General features: G+C 37.8%; 1 protein-coding gene across 1 annotated transcript in view; it reads left to right on the forward strand.

The window, feature by feature from the left end:
• CCDC85A (coiled-coil domain containing 85A) overlaps positions 1 to 23,858 on the forward strand; it is a 627,527-nt gene that overhangs the window by 402,427 nt on the left and 201,242 nt on the right. Inside the window, exon 4 of the mRNA XM_077134275.1 lies at positions 18,712 to 18,800. Coding sequence (XP_076990390.1) covers positions 18,712 to 18,777 — 66 coding nt within the window. The 3' untranslated portion in view covers positions 18,778 to 18,800. The remainder of the gene's footprint in view (positions 1 to 18,711; positions 18,801 to 23,858) is intronic.

The raw sequence follows: 23,858 nt of genomic DNA on the forward strand, positions 1-23,858 counted from the left end.
GTCTAGGACTGCTAATAGGTGTGGGGCTTCTTTTTGGAATAGTGAAAATGTTCTGGAATTAGACAGTGGTCATGGTTTCACAATTCTGTGAGTACATTAAAAATCTTTGAATTTACTTTTAAATGGGTAAATTTTATGCTATATGAGCTATATCACATTAAAGCTGTGAAAAATTAAAATATATTTATTGTAAGAATAGTAAAGTTTTCTTCTCTGGTAGTTTGCCAAACAATAGAAATGAGAATTTCAACATAAGATTTTTAAGAACTTAACCATGAGTATAAAATAACTACCTATTGGGGCGGGCCACAGTGGCTCAGCAGGCAGGAATGCTTGCCTGCGATGCCAGAGGACCTGGGTTCGATTCCCGGTGCCTGCCCATGTAAAAAAAAAATAATAATGATTACCTACTGATCAATAAAATAGCTGTTTTTCTTACTGATCAATAAAATAGCTGTTTTTCTTAGTTAACCCATATGTTCCAAATAAAAGTTTCACTTTCTCTTTCTCAGTAAATAGCACCGCTATCTATCTAGTTATTTAAAACCCATAACTGGCGGCCACTTTCCATTTTCTTCACTTCTGTCCTATAGTGAAGCCCCAGGTTCTGTTGACTTTACCTACTGAATATCACTTGTCATTCCACCTTCTCATTCACACTGTGGCAGCCTTATTTCAGAATCATAACATTTTGCCTACAATATTTCTATAGCTTTTTCGTTGCTCTGCACTTAATGGAGAGAATATTCTAAAATGTGTATGTGGACTCAGTGACAATTATGGTCCAGTGTCACCTTACAGAAAAATAAAACAAAACAAAGTACTAACCTCAGCATGAATTGGAAGGCTTTTATATTCTGAAACCTGCACCTCTAATTGCTCTTCCCATCATTCCATGCAGAAGCTTACAGTAGAGTTCAATACACTTGTCATGCCATCGCAAACTGTTTTCAAATTTCTCTTGAGGCGTCTTTGGCCCATATGTTATTTAGAAGTATATTGCTCAATTTCACAATATTTGCAGGATTTCCCAGCTATCGTTCTGTTATTGATTCTTAATAGTTTAATTTCACTCTGGTCTGACAGCATACTCTGTATTATTTCTATCCTCTTAATTTTGTTCAGGAATGTTTTATAGCCCCAAATACAGTCTCTCTTGGTGAATGTTCCAAATAAGCATGAAAAGAATGTGCTCTTTTGTTGGATTGAGTATTCTATAGATATGAATTAGAAATCAAGTTGATTAATGGTACTGTTCAGGCTATCTACATATTTACTGACTTTCTGCCTGCTTAATATATCAATTACTGACAGAGCAGTATTGAAGTTTTCAGCTCTTAGAGTGGATTTGTCTGTTTCTCCTTTCAGTTCCATCAGTTTTTGCCCTATGTATTTTGATGCTCTTCTGTTACCTGCATACACGTTTAGAATTATTGTGACTTCACAGAGAATTGATCCCCTGATCATTTTGTAATGCTCCTCTGATAATTTTCCTTTTCTTGAAGCTTGCTTTGTGTTAAATTATTATAGAAACTCCAGCATTCTTTTAAAATAATGTTAACATGGTATACCTTTCTCCAAACCCTGTATTTTTAACCTATGAGTTTTATATTTAACGTGTGTTACTTGTAAACAACATATAGTTTGGTCTTTTTTTTAAATTCAATATGACAATATTTCTCTTTTAATTGGTGTATGTAGTCCATTCACGATTAAAGTGATTATTGATAATTTGGATTACTATCTACCATGTTGTATCTGTTTTCTATTTATTGCATTTATTCTTTATCCCCCACCCCCTTACCTATGTTCTCTGGTTTTAACTGAACATTTTATATGTTTTCATTTTAATTTTTCTCAGTGTAGCAATTATATTTCTATTTAAATAAAATAGCTAGTAGTCATCCTAGAGTTTACAACTGCACTTGTAAGTTTGTCTTAGCCCGTTTCAGATGACATGTTAGTACTTCACATGTAGAGTAACACCTAATTCCTGTCTCCTGTTCCTTGTGACTTTGCTGTCATTTATTTCACTTATGTATTCACTGGAATTACCCTAAACATTTTTACGATTATTGGTTAAAACAGTTATCTTTTAGATAAGTGAAGAATCAGAAAAATAAAAGGTTTTACATCACTTCACATGTTCCTTCTCTGACACTCTTCTTTTCTTAATGTATATCCATGTTCCTGACCTTTATTATTTCCCTCTGCCTCGGGAATTGCTTCTAACATTTCTTGCGTGTCAGGTTTCCTGATTGGGCTCAACAAATTTCTTTTATGTGTGTGCCTGAGAAAGTTTTTTTTCTTAATTTATAGAATAAATTCACTGTATATATAAGTCTAGGTTGGTGTTGTTGTTTTTTTTGTCACTTCAGATATTTTATTCTACTCTATTCTTGTTACATGGTTGCTCATGAGAAGTCTACTCTACTTGTTATCTTTGTTTGCTTTATAGGTAATATTTTTTCCCCTCCTTTTGGCTTCTTTCACAAGGCTCTCCATGTCTCTATTTTTCTCCAATTTGAATATCATATGGCCAAATGTCTTTTTTAAAATGTATCCTGTTTTATATTCTTGAGCTCTCTGAATCTGTGGTTTAGAATCTGTGGTTTAGAATTGGAAAATTATCAGCCATGGTTACTTCAAGTATTTCGTCAGCTACCTTTTCTGTTTCTTCTCCTTCTGGTCATCCAATTACATATATTTTACATCTTTTAATATTGTTCCAAAGTTGTTGGATGGCCTGTTCGGTTTCTCTTTTCATTTTAGTTTGGGAAGTTTCTATTGATTTCTCTTCCAAGATTACCAAGTCTTTCCTCAATCATGTCAAGTCTACTGATGAGCCCAATCAAAGGCATACTTTATTTCTGTTGCAGTGTTTCTGATTAATAGCATTTCCTTTCCGTTATTCCTCAGAATTTCCTCTTCTCTGCCTATTCAGACTGTATTTTTCTTGCCTTTTGGCATGCCTTAGAGATTTTTCATTTGAAACCCAGACATGTTGTATCTGATAAAAAGAATTGAGGTAAATAGGCCAATAGTATAAAGATTTATGAAAAGCTGGCTAGAAGTTTGGCTGGGTTTAATGTCTGCTGTAGATGTGGTTGCCAGGGGCTTTGGCTTTTCTAGTGTTTTGTTTTTGTCCTCTTGACCTTGCACTTCCCTCAGTGCTCCACTTCAGCGAGAGTCTGCACCTTACAGTTCTTTCAGTCATAATCCACCACTGTTATCAGACGAGATTATGGTCATGTGGTATAGGATGTGGGGGAGGGAATATGTTATATAATCTTCACATTATTTCTCAAATATTTTAGTGGGCCTGTGAGTTGCAGCTTGACATTTATAGGTATTTCTCTAGTGTTATTACATTTTGAGCCTCTAACATTTACTCCCTTCCCTGGATGTAGCATTCCAAGTTATTTCCTTGAAGCCCTGACCCCTATGACTATGTTTTTTTTAATTTCTCTTAGATGAGTTAGGAAGGCGGAAAGGACCTAGAGTGGGAGGAATTCCCATCTCCCAGCTGGGATGAGGCTCTGGCGATGTCTTTTCACCTGGACAGTAGGCATTTGTTATGGGAAAAATTCTGTGATGATTGCCCAAAGATTCTCTAACCTTCCCCCTGTCTGAGTCACAAAGGAATCTTTCTTGGATTTTCATTATGAGAACCTAGTGGATTTCCTGGAGATAAAACCCACAGAGGAAGTGTGGGGCCTTCAGGACAGGATCTCCAGGAGTTTCTCACTCTCAAGTTGGTACAAAATAGCCTCCAGCAATTCATCAAAATGACCATTTAAGTGTTTCTACAGAGATATGGCCTAGTGGCTCCTGCTCCAGGTAAGCAATCTCTGCTCTGACTCTGGATTCAAACTGTTCTCTCCAGTGTTCAGGAACTTGCCCTCATATCTCAGTTCTCTTATGCATCTAACACAACTCATCACTTTTCACTTTGTTGCACTTTTTTGTTTTGTTTTGCTGAGAGCATGTCTTAGTTTGTCAGCCTGCTGTGACAAATATCACACATGATTGGGCTTAAACATTTATTGTCTTATGATTTCAGAAGTAAAAATCAATGTTTTGATAAGGCCATTCTTTCTCTATTAGCTATTTGGTGATGGCTTGCCACGACTCTTGGGTTTTCTTGGCTTGCATCTCTACCTCCCCTTACATGATGATCTCTCTCTCCTTGTGTTGTTCTTCCAGTTTCCATTGACTTCCAGCTTCTGCCTGTGGCCTCTGGACTCACCTTTATATCTTCTGCTTATAAAGGACTTCGGTAGTACAGATTAAGGTCCACCCTGATTTGGTTAGTACACACCTAAATAACATCTTAGAAGATCCTGTGTACAAATGAGTCTACAGTTTGATAACACGTCTTAAAATGTTCTTATTTGCAAATGGGCCCACACCCACAGAAATGCATATTGTTTTTTGTTGTATATATGATTCAAAATACCACAACATGGAAGTAGCAGCATTGGAGCTCTGTGCGTATCAGAGCTGAAATTGGAAGCCCTATATAACTGTTTTGCTTCAACCTACCAAGCTGTTTCCAAATTACCTATTAGAACTCCCTTCAAATATCACCACCTCGGTAGAGCCTCCTCTGACTATTCCTCTGAGCCTCTCTCACCTCATAAGGGTTAGTTTTGTTTTTCTGTTGCCCTCAAAATATCCAAAATATTTAAAAAAAATACTTTCACTGTAGTATTTATTTTGTACTTATGTATATCTTAGTATCTTTCATTGAGACCCATTATATTTAATTCATCTATGCAACTCAAGTATTTAGGACACATGCCAGTTCACAGCACTCTTTCAATAAAGATTTATTGATAGATGAATTCCAAGGTTTAATTTTGCAAGAACAAAACCAGCCTAACCATGATTTTGGTCTAATTAATCTTTATCCAATATTGTATTATAGTGAGGACACTTCATTCATCTGGGTATCTGTCTGTCCTTCAAGTTAAACCTCATAGCTATGCAGGCAGCTGTTTTAGGTTATATCAAATATTTGACATGAAGGCAACTGAACTCACGTTCTTGTTCCTTATCCCATCCTAGGTGACAGTCAAAAAAAGCCTGAAGACCATAAAAAAGAAATTTTGTCATAATCAAAGTCACTTAAGAGAAGATCTGGTTCATTTTTTTGAACAATGAGCAATTTTTTTTTTGCAGTACAGATTCAATTTTAATATAATTTATGATGCAAGCTGCTATATATCATATGGTTTCATGTAAATTCACTTTTTAGTTCCTATACATCTGTTGTTAAATGTGTTGGGGTTTCTCTATGGTGAAGACTGTGTGCTATCTCATCTATCTCTGCTGGAGCAACTCATAAGGTGACAGGTGGCTCTTAGGTTCTCAATGATTTTTAAAAATAAATGGACATTATTGATGAGCCTAATGTTGGAAATAAACTGTTTTCTCTTTTTTTTTTTTAATCTTGAGCAATGGCATAAAAATATTCCTGTAAATACCAAATAGGAATTTAAGCACTATTAGATGTCTTTATGCTAAGTAAAGCATCCCCCTCGACCCCTCTAATAACTAACTCTAAGCAGAATGTCAGTTTCTGAACTTGCACTCTAGGGACAAATGCGGGAACATGGGAACGTGACATGCTTTACTGTTAAACGCTGTGGATGGATTCTCCATATACATATGTTCTTCCATATTAAAATCCTCAATTGTTTCACAAATAAAAACAGTGCTTCTAGTGGATCTGCCAAAAGTTGACAGTTTGAATTATTTATAGGTGATTTAGATCTTGGGGTAATTTCCTGCTTGAATATTTCATGTAATTGACTGTCAACATCAAAGTAGAGAGAACTGGGCTGATTTTTCTGTCTGAAACAAATCTGTGCTTTCTGATTATATAACTTCCCTTGGGAATATCATGGAAATGAATGAGTTGGAATGTTTTCAATTTTTATAATATTATTTTTCATATCTCAGCATCTACATTTCATTTTCAGTCTACAGCACTCAGGACTATCTGTCATTCATCTGTTTCCAATAGATTAGCAAGATCATGTAGGAAAGATTAATCAATAGTAGAGAGAACTTCATTTGAGCAAATATGTGATTTATTGATATTTCAGAAGGAAGTGATCTCAATATATAAGTTATAAAACTTTCTAGCAATGAAAGATCAAAATAATATGAAGACAAAATGAAAATATCCTGAAGGGAAAAAATGTGTGGTTATTTGAACATAGAAAACCAAAAGAATAATTTAGAAACCTTCAAAAATCCTGGATTCATCTGAGTCATAGTATTAGCCAATAACTCTAATAATAGTAGCATTTTTTCATCTGCATTCAGTGTACTTGCAATTGGAGTCCCAGTTATTTCTTACTTCATATCTCAGTTCATGCCCACATCCTCTTTCAGTTTTTACAGCCATGGCAAATAAAGGGATATTTTCAGAAGGGTAGAAGCATAAAGTACTATATATACACATATATATATAAATATAAATATATATTTTAATCAAGGGTATATTGTTCTTAAACTGGGTTTCAGTGACCATGAAGGATCCCATAAATAGATCAATATCTTAATATAATCGGCTTACTTTGTAATCTCCTTGTCTTATTTTATGTATTTTAAAACATTGTCTAGAGAGGGTCCCATAATCTTCCTCAGGCTTCCAAGTGCATTCATTGCAATAAAGATTGTTAGCATATATTGGTAGCAGAATTAAAAATCCTTTTATGTCTGTCATGGGAGCAAGTAACCCATTAACTTATTTTCTAAACAGAATTGACTAGCCAATTGCTTAATTTATCGTATAGATTAAGGCATATTTTATAATGTTCTAGAATGATATTCGGAAAGCTCCATCAATAAGAAGCCTTCGGCTTTATGTTCATAAGATCATTTATGGAGTTTTTTCTAGCACTGTCACTTCTTTCTTAAGTGGGTGATTTCTGGTCAGCTTTTCGTGACACCAGGCACTGATCAAATTTTGGGTTTATTTTCAATTGTTAGTAGACTGATCACAGACAAGTTTGTGTTCTTTATTTCACTGCCCAGACTCATGAACAGATGTTGCAAAGGCAGCTGTTGATAGAGGGACCTATTAGACTGAGGAAGAGGTAAACTTAATATATGATTTAGGGAATAGAGATGAGTCTACTTCAGCGCCTTGTCTTTCCTACCTTCCTGTCATTCCATACATTTCTTCTGGGTTAAATCATTTGAGGACTCTGATATATGTATAGGTAGAAACATTAGCAGGTAAGGATTGATGAAAAAATGTTGTACATTAATAATAATAGTTATAAAGATTACAATTATCCTAATGTTTCTTGAGTGATTGCTGTGTTTTTAATAATTCACTTAAATTCCCCTAGAATGCTTTAAGTTATATAGGTAGTGTTACTATCTTCATTTTACAAGTGAGAGAACTAAGATACATATATGCTTACTAAATTGTCCAATGTTTTTCACCTTAGTGAGTGGTAAACCTGGGATTCAAACCGACACCTAACTATAAAACTTGTGCTATTAAAAATGACTGTAAATTGCTACCCATGTTAAATGGGATTGAAACATAAAGAGAAATAAGAATTGTCTGCTTCAAATCTATTTTTAAAGAGGACTACTCAACACCAGCTTCCTCTAAAATTAGTTTCAGGTAATGGACAATAATATAAGATTAGAGCTTTCAGGACCTAACCCATTCATCTTATAGGTGACTTTTTTTTTTTTTTTGGCAGAAGGCTTTAAAACTGTCTGCGAGGTTAATGAGCTTGATTCAATGGGCCTGTAGACTGTAAAAGAGCTGTACTGGCTGCCTAGAGAGCTGTAAATTTAGCACCTCTCAAGTTGACATAGTTGATATGTTGTACAACTCAGATTTCCCAATGTACCGAAATTTAAAATGACCATAAGATTTAAGGACATCTACTTGAATGCTGAATGCTTTTAACTTTTTTCACAAAGAAACCAAACTTATCTAGAAATAAAAACCAAAACTAAAATAATCCTTTCAAGCTTCAGACAGTAGACTAAGATTTCTGTTGCTGATGTGGTGAGCTGAAGTGAAGAGGAAGTGATTCAGTTTGATATTTTACTTAACATCTGTGCTGGTTTGAAAGGATTTATGTACCTAGAAAAGCTATGTTTCAATCCTAATCAGTCTTATGGGAGACACCGTTTCTTCTAATCCCTATTCAGTACTATAGGTTGGAAGCTTGATTAGGTTATTTCCATGGAGATGTGACTCACCCAATTGTGGGTATTAACTTTTGAATACAGAGAAATGTGACTCCACCTATTCCAGGTGGATCTTGATTACTTTACTGGAATCCTTTAAAAGGGAAAGTATTTTGGAGAAAGTTTGACAAGAGCAGCAGAGACATGAGAACTACAGAGTCCACCAGCCAGCAACCTTTGGAGATGAAGGAGAATGCCTCTGGGGAAGCTTTGTGAAGCAAGAGGCCTGGAGAGGAAGCTAGAAGTTATCACCATGCTTACCAGGTAACTTTCCAGTTGAGAGAGAAACCCTGAACTTCATCAGCCTTTTTTGAGTGAAGGTAATCTTTTGTTGGTACCTTAATTTGGACATTTTTATAGACTTGATTTAATGTGAACATTCTCATGGCCTTAGAACTGCAAATATGCAACTTAATAAATTCCCCCTTTTAAAAGCTATTCCGTTTCTGGTGTATCGCATTCTGGCAGCTAGCTAACTACAACAACATCTATGCTTCACAAATTATAATTCAATCAACATTAATGTGTACACCCCTCAGGGAAAATTAATTAGCAGCCAAAGTAAACTAAGATAAGCAAGGCTAAGCAGTCAGGAGTTTTCAGAGCGCATGTCTTTAGCTTTTTGGGGGTTGAACATGTCCACCTCTCGGACATGTGCTCTCTAAAAATCAGAAAATGCTGTTGATTACATCAAAACAATCATGAATCCAGCAAGTTTTCCTTTACCAAATGTTCTGGTCTTTGTAGGCCTTTGTCAGTGATGTCATAGCTGAGTGAGCAATTCCTAGCTTTCTGAATTTCCCTTGAGGGCTAAATTCCTTGAACATCTATGTTCATCAAGGAAACATTAGACTTGAGAAAAATAATCTGATTTTAAGCATGATTTTATATGTAAAATGCAGTTTCTTTAGATATTTTAGTTTTCTGAATTTGCCTCTTTATGAGTTTAGTTAGTATAGTTTTGCTAGATTGGTTATAAATACTCCAATGAAATTTTCCTTTTATTTACATTCTCTTCCTCCTTCCCTCCCTCTTTTTCTTCCCTCCTTCCCACTCCCTTTTTTTCTTTCTTCAGTCTTTCCTTCCTTTCAACATTTATTGAAACCCTACTATGTGCTAGGCACTATGGATATCCAAATGTCCTTGCCTATGAGGTACTTCTATTGACTGCTTGGTACTTATTCTTATGAAATAAAGAACATTCCTCCTTCATTACGATGGTAGGTTGAATTATATATCCTAAAGAAACACGTTCTTAATCTTAATCCCATTCCTGTGACTGTGAAACCATTTTACATAGGACCTTTTGAAGATGTTGCTTTGATTTAAGGTGTATTAAACTGGATCAAGATGTGTCTTAATCCTATTACCGAAGCTTTATAAAGAGAAGGTAATGAAGAGGAGCAAGAACCTAGAAATCAACAAAACCTAGAAGAATATGGATGGGACATTGCCATCTGATGGGAAAGCCAAGGAACCACAGGAACTGCCAGCCTGCCAGAAGGCTTCCAACCCTGCAAAGATGCAAGTCCTCTAGCCTCCCAAACCATGAGACAATAAATTCCCATTGTTTAAGCCAACATCTTGTGTGGTATTTGTCATGGGAGCCTGGAAACTACGACAATTAGCTTTTTCCCCATCCCTTCTTTCTGACCCTTGTCTCCCACCCTTTCCATGTGCTTGGATGATTTATGGCAAAATGCTGAGTATGCCTGGTTTTGTTTATCATGTGCCTCATGACTGGAATTGACAAGGAGCTAGATTATGACCTTCTGTTTTTGTTTCAAAGGAATCAAAATGGATCCAAATTTAGTGGAAGATACAATGAAAATGGAAGAAAGGTGCTTGGCATTCAGTCCTGCAGAATGACTCCAAAGATGTACAATTTCTACTTTTGAACCTATTGTAGTTCCTGATTTCCTGCCCGATTGCTTGATATCATTAGTCTCCTAGCAGGTGTAAAATCTTTGGGTGTATGTTTTTAAAAAACTTATTGGATTTATATAAATAGTTATTTTTTTTGCTGCTTCCCTCGTCACACCAATCCATTATCTATATAGTCCTCAAAGTCACCTCTCTAACATGCAATTTTTATTTTGTTGCTCCACTATTTACAACTTTCTTGTGGCATGTGATTGCCAGAATTAAAAAGTCGGTTTCCTGGTTTGGAATGTTAGGTCACCCACATTGTGATCCCTGCAACCTCTCCAGCCTTAGGTCTTTTTGATTTGCTTCTTTCCTATAACATACAGTATCTTCCACATATCTGAATTATATATAATTCCACGAGAGTTCTATGCAAGTTCATACTTTTATGCCTTTTCATGTCTGTTTTCTCTTCCTGAATTCTTCCTTTCCCCCCCTTCTACTTATCCAACTGAGAAAGCCAATACCTTCATCAAAACCATGTCTTGACACCTCCTCCTCTGAAAATCTTTCTTGAACATGCAAGCTAGAATTAATCACTTACATTTTGGGCCTTCTTCTATGTCTTGTACTTATTTTCTTTACTGCTTTGATGGATAAGTTCATATGTCAACTCTGCTAGGTTATGGTGTTCAATTATTTGGTCAAACAAGCACTGGCCTGCTTGTTACTGTGAGGGTATTTCATAGATGGATTTACATCATTAATCAGTTGATTTCATCTATTGCTTATTGCATCTGTAATCAACAAGGGAGATTGCCTTCAGCAATGAGGGGATTCCCCTCATCCAATTGGTTGCAGGCTTTAAAGCCGAAACTGGGGAGTTCAGAAGTCAGAAAGAAATCCTTCCTCTACTTCAGCTAGCAAGCTTCTTCTGGGGAACTCAATTTCACTGGAATATCCAATTTGTGACCTGCCCTTTGGAATTTAGGCTTTCTAATCCCCACATTTGCATGATCCAATCCCTATAATTAATCTTGAATATTTGTAGGTGTGCCGGTTTGAAACTGTTAAGTACCCTAAAAAAGCCATGTTCTTTAATCCTTATTCAGTATTGCCCGATGGGATCTTTTTTATTGTTTCCATGGAGATGTGACTAACCCAGTTGTGGGTGGCAACCTTTTGATTAGGTAGTCTCCATGGAGATGTGGCTCCAGCCATTCAAGGTGGGCTTGCTTACTGGAGCCTTTACCAGGGAACAGTTTTGGAAAAAGCTTCAATGCCGACAGAGCCCACACAGCCAGAGACCTTTGGAGATGAAGAAAGAAAACACTCCCAGGGAAGCCACTTGAAGAAGCAGGTAGAGAAAGCTAGTAGACCTCACCATGTGCCTTCCCAGCTGAGAGAGAAACTCCAAACGTCATTGGCCCTTTCTTTGGAGTTAAGGTATCTTTCTCTGCATGTCTTAGTTTGGATATTTCTATGGTCTTAGAACTGTAAACTTGCAATTTAATAATCCCCCTCTTTTAAAAACCGTTCTGTTTCTGATATATTGCATTCTGGCAGCTTTAACAAACTAAACCAGTAGGTAATCGAAAAATACTTGTAATTTTAAGTTTTTAATTAATCGATATCAGTGTCTATATTCTTTCTGTTAATAGTTTGTTTCTTTATGTTTTCTAGTAAGCACTTTCTTCTTCAAGAACCTGAAGAATAAATTTTTTATGTTCATGTACTGTGCTAAATTCTTGCATTCTGAAGGTTCCAAAATATAACTTTAATATACTCCCTTTTATTGGCAGCTTAATGTAATAGTTAGTGTTCTGACTTAAATTAAGTGAAGTTGGAGTGAAATCTAATTAGATCAATGAGTTAATTGCCTACTCTTCATGGACGATCCACCTGTTTTAGGCATTTCTTATTGTCAAGCTAAAAGATTTAAGTCAATGAAGAAAAAGTCAATGGTCGTTGCACTTTATGTTTTCTGTTACTGGCTTTGGTAACTTAAAGAGTATTTTTATATGTACAGTCTCAATTAATTCTCACAATCACCTTGTGAATAAAATAGAGCAAATTTCACTTCTAAACTTCTAGTTAAGGAAAGGTTGCAACATGCTAGTTAGCTGAGGCCTGAAGAAGGCTGGCTGATCAGTTAGTCCTTCACCTGGTGGTATCTGTTGTCTGGGGGAATTATCCCTATTTCAGGCTTTGGGTTTAGAATTCTGATGTTCCAGTAAATGCAGAGAAGAATCAAATGCTCATGGTCAGCCTCACATTAATCAGTCTTTCAGGATCTGCTGCTTGAAATCAGAAGGATTTTTTAAAAATTAAAAATGGAAATAAAGCACTAATAAATAGGGTACTCATATCTACTAGTTCGTGCACTTTTTGTATGGATAGACCTTCATGAATATGGAAATTATAATTTGAAGGTAGTTAAAGAACATTACTGGATCCAGACAAGGAGAGTAGGAATGTCTGCTTAGCCTTTTTCCCCACAGATGAAACTGCCATTAGGATATTAGGAGAAAAGATTGGTCACTCTGTTTCTGATTTCTTCTATGCCTGTTTTTTTTTTTTTTTTTCAGTTTTGATGTTTGTGGCTGGTAATTATTATTTTTTTAAATTGACACTGTATCAGTCATGGTCTAGCCAGGATATTGGAACTATTCTATGTATTGTAATAGAACAGAATGTAATACAGGGAATTATTACACAGGTAATCACAGAATGCAGTACCCAAATGGGATGCTGAAGTAACAACAAGACTAATAGTAGGAGGAAGCAGCTATCACTTCTTGGGTTGAAATAACACTGCTTCCAGAATATGGAAGCAAGAGTCCTCCTGTGAGAGACAGAAGCTCCTTTGGGATAAGGTTTGGCTGATGGAAGCGGAACCATGGGTGAGGGGGTGGGTCTCCATCTGGCCCCGTGGAAAAGGTACAGCCACTGCAGAAAGATACCAAAGGAGACAAATGAAAGTGTGGAAGAAATACACCAAATTCTCCCTTTCTCTCACCTTTTGATCTTTCAGTAATGCTACTCAATGACTAAAACTGCTCGGCAGTGACAAGTTGGAAGACAGACTGGCACTGGCCAGTGTATAGTAAGGAATTGAATTTGGCCTCCAAAAGGAAGTCTGGCCTATGTCACAGCTCCTAGGGGTAACCTCTGTATCTCTCCATCTTTGGAATTTCCCTTGAAGGACATGTCTTTGCTATTCATTGTGGTCTACAGGACCACTCTTTCTATTTTATGCAATGGTAAGACCTGTAGTCTTATCATTGGATAAAATAAGGTGGGGATTGACTACATTAGAACGATCAACTGGGTGGTTCTAGAACTGGTGCTTTGAGCCATGTCACATCTGGTGCGGGTGGGGGGTTAGGGGGCAGGTGGTAATTGAGTTCAGCCTTGTGGGCATTCATTCAATCAATCTTGCCTGTGTAATTACACCCCAATAAAAACTCTGGACCCTGAAGCTCAGGAGAACTCCCCTGAATTGATAATACACAGATTTGCTGAGAGGCTTTGCATTGACTTCACAGGAATAGATCCCAGAGTTGTGCATTTGTGGGCCCTCCCAGACCTCTCCCTGTGTACCTCTTCTTTTCAACTTTCTTATTTGTATTCTTGCTATAAGATTGTAGTCAGAAGTATATCCCTTTCCTGAGTTCTGTGAGTTTATTCCAGTGAATTCTCATGCCTGGAGGGGTGATGGGAACCGCCAAATTTGTAAAGAGTCTGTCAGAAAGTCTGGTGGCCTAGGAGCCCGAAAACTTGCAGCTAGTATTTGAGGCAAGTCTTGGTGATAATGGTAACCTTCACCTGTAAACTTGGCCTAACTTGGGGTAGTTGGACTTAAAATTGTATTGTATTTGGTGTGAGACATTATTGCAGCCAGCAAGTCTTTCTTTAGGCATGTAAAAACATTAAATCTCCTTAGTAAGCAACTCTATTTAGGATTCTGAAATCTTATCTTCAGGTTGGTCAGACTGATATATCTATCACATTTTACTGAAGAAATTTTAAAGGCAATGCACGTAAGATTGTGAGGCTAAAAATACTGATTTCTTCCCTAGAAATGTGTGCTCCCCAGACCTGGAAAAATACTTTTTTTTTAAACTTGAGACTGTATATAAGTGTAGATCCAGGAAAGGATTGTATTTCTGGAAATGGCATCCGTTCACATTGACGGATTCTGCCACCTATCTCCCAACTCTGAGAGGGCTTCAAAAAGATTCTTAATGGCAGTGCTGTGCAGACATCCTTGTCCACCTGGCCAGTTCTGGGCAGCTTACCTGGCAGAGGGAAGTGGCTCAGATGTGTGCTTGACAGCCTCAGTCTACATAGATTTAGAGGTTTGCGTTAAAGTTTGTTGTGTTTGTTTTTAACATAGTTACTGAATTCAAGGATGGAGTAGGAAAATCCCCATAACATAAGATTTCAGAGGAATCAAAATGTTGCAAGCAGCCCCTGTTGGTTAAAGCCACTTCCTGTGGCAGCAGGAGGCCCTGTTTACTCGGGTCACTCCCTGTAGAAAAATCTCCCAGGTCCCGAGGACGGTTCATGGACAGGGTAAGAGAAGCCCCTGTGAAGCCCCCTCCCCACCAACTGCTCATCCGCTTCTGTAAACCCAGCTCTGTGCCCTTCCCGATTTAAACCAGCCAGTCGTTGACCTTGTCTTTAACGTGTCATCCTGTCTATAAAAACTGATGTCAACCTTTTGTTCTGGGTTGAGACTTTCAGAGACTACTCACCTGAGCCCTGTGGCCATAGACAATAAAACCTACTTCTTGAAACTTTGGAGCTCAGCCCCAATTTGCTCTGTTTCCACATAATGTTCCCTGAGGCTTGCAGCCTTTTTCCTGGTTTTCAGCAACAGAAAAGCACTCCAGCACCCTGACAAGGGCATTGTCCCATTTACAGATGGCCTTAAATGACATGCTTAGACATTTATTCCTTAGACAATATTGTTTTCTTTGATAAAAATAAAAAATGCATATAGTGTTATGACTATTCTTTTCTAATATTCTTTAGTGAGAATATAAAAATAGTTCATTTATACCATATTTTCAAGAAAAAAATCATGTCTGTTCTGACAACTTATATTTTGTGAAAAAAAAGGAAAGAATAGTTAAAATCAGAACTGTTCATTATGTACTGGGTGCATATAATCACTTTGCATATAAAAAGAGGGGGGTAAAATGACTTGGAGATTGGATACTTGAGTTTGTACGTAGAAGGAAGATAAGTTACATGGAAACTTACAGCAAGGTAAAAGTGTGTTTCAGGAGTTGGCTCCTGTTTGGTACAGTCCCTCTGTGAGATAAAAGCTTTCACCGTAATAAATGAACTAGGTCACTAAGCATGCTGCTCAGCTCAGCTGACATTTTGCTTATAGTAAGATTTCCTTTGAAGGAAGCAGTGTGTGACGTTCAGCTTAGTGCCAGCTCTAAGCTTGTGACAGACATCACTTTGAGTAGCACTGACTTAAAGCATGTATTAGGTGGTGTTCTCTAGAGAAACAGAATGAACAGGAAATATTCATAAATATAAAGTTTATAAAAGTGTTTCACGTAACCGTGGGAACGTAGAATCCAAAATCCACAGGGCAGGTTGTGAAGCTGATGATTCTGATGGAGGGTCTGGATGAACGCCACAGGAGAGGCTCGCGGGCAGAAGCAGGAAGAGAGCCTGTTTTTTCTGAATCCTCCTTAAAAGGTTTCCAGTGATTAGATTAAGGTTAGGGGCTAGGGGTTAGAGTTAGGATTAGGGTTAGGGTTAGGGCCACTCTAACCTGCATCACTCATTGCAGAAGACACTCCCCATGGCTGATTACAAATGGAAACAGCTGTGGATGCAGCTGACACAGATCATGATTTAATTTTGTGAAATGTCCTCATTGCAACGGACAGGCCAGCACTTGCTCAACCAGACAAACAGGTACCACCACCTGGCCAAATTGACACATGAACCTGACCATGACAAAGGACATCACCTAGAGCAATGGGGAGAGCTAGGAAAAGACATCTTGGGACCCTAGATCATCATCTAGTACTTAGGCAGTTAGTGAGTGTCTGCTGTTGCATTTGTCAGAGCCAACGCCATCCTTCTGATCCCTCCCTTACCAGTTTTTGTAAAGTACTGATATTTTAAAGAGCAAATTACCTGCTTCAAGGTAGTATTAAGGCATTTAAACAAAGTACATGAAATTATATTACAAATACCGTATCTATTCATTTAATGCTATAATGGAATTTATACGATTGACAATTCTTGCTCGGGGACTAAAAACTTACAATTTTTCATTTAAAATCAACTGCATATGTGAGCACTTATTCATTTACCTATTTATAAATGTCATTAAATGTTTGTAAATGTCAACAACATAGTTGCAATGAGCATTCGCTGAAGAAATTTCTGGGAACTTTTGGAAGAAGTTATTTAGCTATATTTATTTATAATTTCCATTTTTCCTTTATATAAGATGCATAGTTATTTAGGTATATTTATTTATAATTTCTATTTTTCCTTTATGTAAGATGGAAATTATAATTTCCACCTTTCAGGATATTTATGAAGATAAAATCATTTGTAGCTAACAGTAATTTCAGTCTACAAATTCCTATATGAATAAAATTTTTTAAAATTAAGTTGCAACTTGAAATCTGAGTCACCATCCATTGTGCCAGTGAGAAATGCAGCAGCATCATTCTTGAGATTTGTAAGACTTAAAGAAGAGATGAGATTTTGGCATGAATTTGAAGTAGGAGAGCTCTATTTGAAATGATGTGGGAGTGGCAGTTGAGTCAATTCCTGAGAAGGAGAAAGCAGAAGTGAAAACTGTTAAACAGGAGAGCCCAGAGGGGGTTTCATGACTAGAAATTATTCTAGCTTGTTCAAAATATCAAGTGTGCACAGAAAAAATAGGGGAGAAAAGTAAGGCAGGAGTTGAATGACTGTCAAAACTATTGGCTTAGGGTACGCAGGGTCTTAAGTGCCAGACTGAGGCGGCAGGTCCTGGTCCCTCTCCACTGAAATGCTTTGAGACCACTTGATAAGTTTGGAGGAAGAAAGTAATATGGTTAATGTATATTAATGCAACAACAACATGACGGCAACAAGTATAGGCGTGTCTGGGAGCCCCTTTAGGACTCATTACGGTAGTCCAGGTGAGAGATGCAGAAGGTACAGGCTACAGAGGGAATGGAGAGAGCAGGAAGGAGGAGATCCAGCAGGAAACAGAGAATTGAGTTCTTATTCCTCCAAGTACTCTCACTAAATGTATTGCTCCCCAACATTGATGTCACTTCCTCTTCCTCACCCCAGTAAGTTGCCAATTAGATAGCCTTGTGGCTACCCTACAGTCTGTGCATATCTTATCTCCTGCTAATATTCCTCTGCAGCCTGGGTCAGTAATTTGTTTCTTAAATAGCAAATGCAGCAATAAAGGAAATTGACATACAATTGTAGTGTAGCGGGCATTAGGAAAATCAGCTCAACTGAGAATAAAGCTAGAGATTTATTTGGAACATATAAGTTCTTTTTATGGTCTTTTTGTGCCTTTGTATCTTAATAAATAGTAGTTAGGTTGAGCTAAATAAATTTAAATGACATTTATATTTGTTATAGATGAAGGCAACTAAGTCTTATTTTCAGCTCTGAGACCAACTGGATATAAATAAACTAAATAAGAATGTGAATTATGTCCTGTGGCTACTGGTATTAAATTGATAGAAGCCAAAAGAATATAAATAATAAGCCATTAATTATTGTTTATAGATTATCATATCTAAAATATCAAAAGAACGAGGCCTTTCATACATAACCTGCTTTATAGCTTACCAAGTATACTTTTGCATATTCTTTTTTGATCTTCAGAGCATTTCTGCTAAGAAGGCAGTTATTATTTTTCCAAACAGGGATTTTGAAGAGGTTGAATGAATTTGCCACTATTTACCCAATTGGTATATAACAAATGAGGACTTGACTCTAAGTTCTCTTTTTTCCTATGTGATGTTTTGCCCACTATATCTTGCTGCTACTGAAGTTATCATAATAGTCAGGACAGGCTACATTTCAGTCACTCAGAATAAAAATGTTTCACTGTGTTTTTGTTGCTGTTGTTGTGGTTTTTTTTTGTTTTTTTTTTTTGTTGTTTTGTTAACAGTGTTTAGCAAATGCTGGCTGGGGGCTCTGCTCTGCATTTTCCTCAATCTAGAACACCAAGCCGGTAGATGGCCCCTCTGAAACGAGGCTGGTTATCATTTTGGAGGGAAAGAGGACACGGCAAAGCCCACATAGGATTTGAAAGCTTCCACCTTGGTGACACACAGTAGCTCTGCATCCATGCTGTTGGTTAAAATAAATCACACAGCCATGCCCAGCATCAGGTGAGCAAGGACATATCTGCCTTCCATGCTTCCAGAAAAAGAGCAAGTCTGAGTATTTGTATACTCTCTAATGATTGCCACAGTTATTAAAAATCAAAGTTGAAAAATTACTTGAAATTCAAAAAAGTCACGTCGTCGTTTCAAAGAAAACAGTAAGTTTGCTTTTTATGTAAAGCTTATATTATGAACTGTTTTGTTTGTATATCTTTTAAAGAGCACAACTCCGTGGCAACTCTGCAAGAGTTCTCGAAAGGAGGACTGTGGAAGACTGAACCTTTGAGATGCATTGTGATTCAAGGTCATGTAAGTTTTGGAACTCTACTGTCACTTCCTTGGAAAGTCATGGGGTATGTTAGCATATAAAGCTGGAGACATCCTCAGGAAGTTTCAAACTCATTTAAAGATAGCCCTCTGTGCGATATTGTGTGTGTGTGTGTGTGTGTGTGTGTGTGTGTGTATGTAATATACGTACTTGTATCCTGAGAATGCAGTGGACTCATTGGGAACCACTGTCTTGAATTTTCATGCAAAATCTTTATTTTCCTCAGCCTCCACTTTCAGTGTTCATTCAGTAAATTCATTCAAAGTTAAGTTTTCTGTTGCAAAATTTGTGAAAGCCTGTTGTACTGGTCATACTAGCTGCATTTCATATCAAGTGATTTAATCTTTCTCAACTATTGAATGTGTTTAATAGTTGCTACAAGGATTAAAGAAACAACATTTGTGAAGCACCTAACCCAGAAAATTGTCAGTTTTATTTTACTTTCAGTTCTTTCTTTACTTTTCCTTTTACATATTGAGGAAAAAAAAGAGGAAAATTATTTGACAATTAGGTGTTCATATTCATTTAGCTAAAATATTCTGTTTGTGTGTTTCTCAAATATATTTAGCAGAACAGTGATAAACTATCGTAGTCTATCATTTTGGTAATTTCTTGTAGGAAACACTACAGGAGAAAGCACTAGGCCAACAAAGTATGGAAGTTAGGATTCAGGCATTAGCAGACCCAAGAGAGTGAAAGCCGAAGAACTTTGCTCAGCGAAGCTGACTGCCACTTTCCATAATGAAGATGCATCTCCTAATTGAACTTGAGCAGTCCCCAGAGCAGGCAATCAGAGACCCTCCATTTCAAAATCCCATTTAGGTTTGCTCCACTATGGAAGACTGAACCTTTGAGATGCATTTTGATCCAAGGTCATGTAAGTTTTGGAACTCTACTGTCACTTCCTTGGAAAGTCATGGGGTATGTTAGCATATAAAGCTGGAGACATCCTCAGGAAGTTTCAAACTCATTTAAAGATAGCCTTCTGTGCGATATTGTGTGTGTGTGTGTGTGTGTGTGTGTGATATATGTACTTGTATCCTGAGAATGCAGTGGACTCATTGGGAACCACTGTCTTGAATTTTCATGTAAAATCTTTATTTTCCTCAGCCTCCACATTCAATGTTCATTCAGTAAATTTATTCAAAGTTAAATTTCTGTTGCAAAATTTGTGAAAGCCTGTTGTACTAGTTATACTTATCTTTCTTCCTTGAAAACAAGAAGAGAGAACAATATGTTAGGATGACGTTTGCTTGTGAAAACTCATTTTGAAGTGGATTTAGCTTTGGGGCATGTATAACAAAGAGACTGTTTCTGGGACTTTGGGAAAGTGGAGCCATATAACCAATCATAATAGACAACAGCATCCTCCTCAGTGGTTCTACTGAAGCAAATAAAAATAATCAAAATAAATACAAAATAATGAAAGTGTTAGAAAGTAAAAGCTTTTCACCTGTACAGCTTCCCAGGGGTAGGGATTATAAAACTATCTTGTTCTGGAACCAACTAAATACTGCGAGGTCTGGCCCTGAAGCAGTTTGAGATGGAAGAAATGATGCCTATTTTCTATTTATGCCATTCCTGGGCCATAGAGACAGCAAAGAAGGTGATTGCTAGGGAAACCTGTTTAAGGATGGGGTTACAGATGCATCATCTGCAAGCCTCAACCCAGTAAATTTGGGCCTCATGTTCTCTTGTGCAATAAATCCATTCTCAATAATCCGCAAATCTTCTTTGCCTTTAGGTGGGATAATATGAAAGTTAAATGAAAGGGGAAGAGGAAAAATAATTATTTCTTTCCAGAAGCACCCAACTATGCTTCTCTGTTGCTTGGTAGATACAGCTCCCCTTTTAACTTGTCCTTAAGTTATCCTCCGCAATGGATTGCTATTTATTTCTTTCCACAAGAAGGATTTCCTCTGGCTGTGGTGTCCCCTGAAAGCAGCATCTTCGTCAGTTTACTGCATCCAGGAGTGGTTTTCTAATGCTAATTTTAGGCTTGTGCCTTGGAGCTGAAAGTTCATAGAACCAAATATAGAGTAGACATTATTTCCACTCTTGTAACATTGGTGAAAAGCGCATCCGAACAGCTGCAAAGGACTAAAAATGTGAATCTTTCTCTGACAAAAAAAGGCTCCAAAATTAGCGTAGAAACACCAACTAAGAGATTTAGCATGTGACTTGGTGACCTACAAATTTTATTGCCCATTCATCATTTCATTTGTTCTCCCATTCATCAGACAGTTGCTAACATCTCCTACGCATTCTTTTTCACTGAGCCTCAGTATAATTATTGTACGAACCAAACATTGCAGACCCAGGCAGACCCAGATTCAATGAAATGACTCTTTCATTTTGGGGGGGGGGGGGTCTCTGGCAATTTATTTCCTGCTCTATGCCTCAGCTTCTTTATCTGTAAGAGGAAGAAGTGGATTTTATATAACAATTTTCTTAGCGGATTAAGTAAGATTATTCTTAGAACCATACAGCAAGCTGTAGTATGCACACAATACTGGCTAATTCCCTTTGCTTTTTGATCTGTATTTCCTTATATTGGTTGTGGAGATGATGCAGATAAGATAGTATGGTTCCTGTCCCTGAGGAACTGACTGAAAGTGATGCCAGCAAAAGACACAGAAGTTTTTCAGTTAGATTAGGCCAGAGATATTTACTACAGAAACACAGAGATTAGAACATATATATGAGGGTAGTAAGTGTGCCATTCTTTTATATAGTTTGGGAATCCTCAATACCTTTCACAGTCCCTGGCATTTGGCACTTTCCAGTAAATATTAAAAAGGTGAGTGAGCCTGAGAAAGAGACAAATGAAGGGCTAGGTCCTTTCCAAGGAGGGAGATGTGATATCTGGAATGTAGGGTGTTGAGATTAGATTCCTAGGATGTGAATTCTGAGATTGAGATTTGTGTGCCAAACGCGTATTAAAGAACGGTCTTGGCATTGACATATATGGGGGCAGGGAAGGACGCACCATTAGGCAGAGAGAGAAGCTGGGCTGTGATATGGTCAGGACAAAGTACTCAGCTGGGAGTTGGGAGCTCTGAAGCTGAAACGGGGTTTCAGAGTTCTCCTGAGACCCCTTGCGTTGACTAGACACTGGAAAGGAGCACCCTTTGGGATGTGTTTAAACCTTTCCCTAAGGGAAATTCCCAAATAGGGCAATCAGCTGAGGGCTGTCAGAGGGCAGGCTTCTCAGCAATCAGAGGAATAGGCCTTGATTTCTGAATGGGAGACCTGGGAGGTGTGGCTCAGCGCCCACTACAGTCCGATATTGTGCCCCTCAGACTCCTTCATACAAGTTCTGGGAACAGCTACTCCAGAATTCTGGTACACCTCTTTTCCTAGGGAAATTTATGAGAAAGTTTAGTGCGATAACTACAGAGTCTTCTGCTACAGCTTTTCTTGAGATCACCAATGATACTCATCGTCTCCCTCCTGTAATATCCATTTAAACTTCCCCCTCAACCTCTGCTAGAACTGCCTGAAGCTCATTTCTAAGAGGCCTGAGTCTCTGGTGACCAAGCTCTGCTCAGGCTGTGATTGCTACACTTTCCTTTTTATTTTGGCATGGCAAGTGAGAATTCTGCCACTGAGCCACCATAGCACCAGCCTTACTACACTTTCCTTTTAACATAAAAAATCTAGAGAGTTTTAAGAGTATGACTTGGGTGCCAAATATATTCCTTCATTTTCCCCCTATGCTGGTTTGAAAGGATGTATGTCCACTAAAAAAGCCATGTTTTAATCTAAATTCCATTTCATAAAGGCAGAATAATCTCTATTCAATACAGTATGTTTGAAACTGTAATCAGATCATCTCCCTGGAGATATGATTTAATCAAGAGTGGTTGTTAAGCTGGATTAGGTGATGACATGTCTCCACCCATTTCGGTGGGTAGTGATAAGTTTCTGGAGTCCTATAAAAGAGGAAACATTTTGGAGAATGAAGGAGATTCAGAGAGAGCAGAGCAGAACAATATAGCCACGAGAAGCAAAGTCCACCAGCCAGCAACCTTTGGAGATGAAGAAGGAAAATGCCTCCCAGGGAGCTTCATGAAATAGGAAGCCAGGAGAAGAAGCTAGCAGATGACGCCATGTTCTCTATGTGCCCTTCCAGATGAGAGAGGAACCCTCACCGTGTTCACTATTTGCCTTTCCAGATGAGAGAGAGAAACTCTGACTATGCTCGCCATGTGCCTTTCCACTTGAGAGGGAAACCCTGAACTTCATCGGCCTTCTTGAACCAAGGTATCTTTCCTTGGATGCCTTAGATTGAACAATTCTATAGTCTTATTTGAATTGGGACATTTTCTCAGCCTTAGAACTGTAAACTAGCAACTCATGAAATTCCCCTTTTTAAAAAGCCAATTTCATTTCTGGTATATTGCATTCCAGCAGCTAGCAAACTAGAACACCCCCATTGCATAACAACAGCTTCACCTCCTCTTGATGATAAGGGTCAATGATCCCTGCCAGAATAGTGACTCTTGTTGCCTGCTGTTCCTTTGGCATAAGTATGGAGCCTGGAGTGCTTGGGTGATAGCCATATCTAAAAATGCTCTAAACATGCAGTAAACAGATTTGCAAGGAGGAGAAGTACAAATTCTCTGAGTAGACCCCTTTCTGTTCCTGGACCCATGTATTCTACACACTGGGGATACAGCACCATATGATTATTGATATTTAGAGTGCATCCTGCAAAAAGAATGACACCCTTTTTTGACAGGGTTTGATCTTTGGGCTGGTATTTCAGCTGTGCATTCAACAAGCCATTCTACTGCTGTGTCAGGCCAGCAACTTCTAATTGATGAGGTTTGTGACAGGACCCACGGTGGCATGCTCACCACCATGCTTCTTTAGGCTGATATGATGTTATGTGGGATTCTGTGCCAGCAGGTCAAGCACTTTGTAAGCTTTTGATGGCAGTGCAGGCAGAAGATGTGCAAATATGAAAAGCAAACTCCAACCTGGAATCTGTGTCTATTCCAGCCAAATGAATAGGGTTGAACAGGCCCAGTGTG

The sequence above is a fragment of the Tamandua tetradactyla genome, chromosome 17 (assembly GCF_023851605.1).
Source record: "Tamandua tetradactyla isolate mTamTet1 chromosome 17, mTamTet1.pri, whole genome shotgun sequence".
NCBI classification, from domain to species: Eukaryota; Metazoa; Chordata; class Mammalia; order Pilosa; family Myrmecophagidae; genus Tamandua; species Tamandua tetradactyla.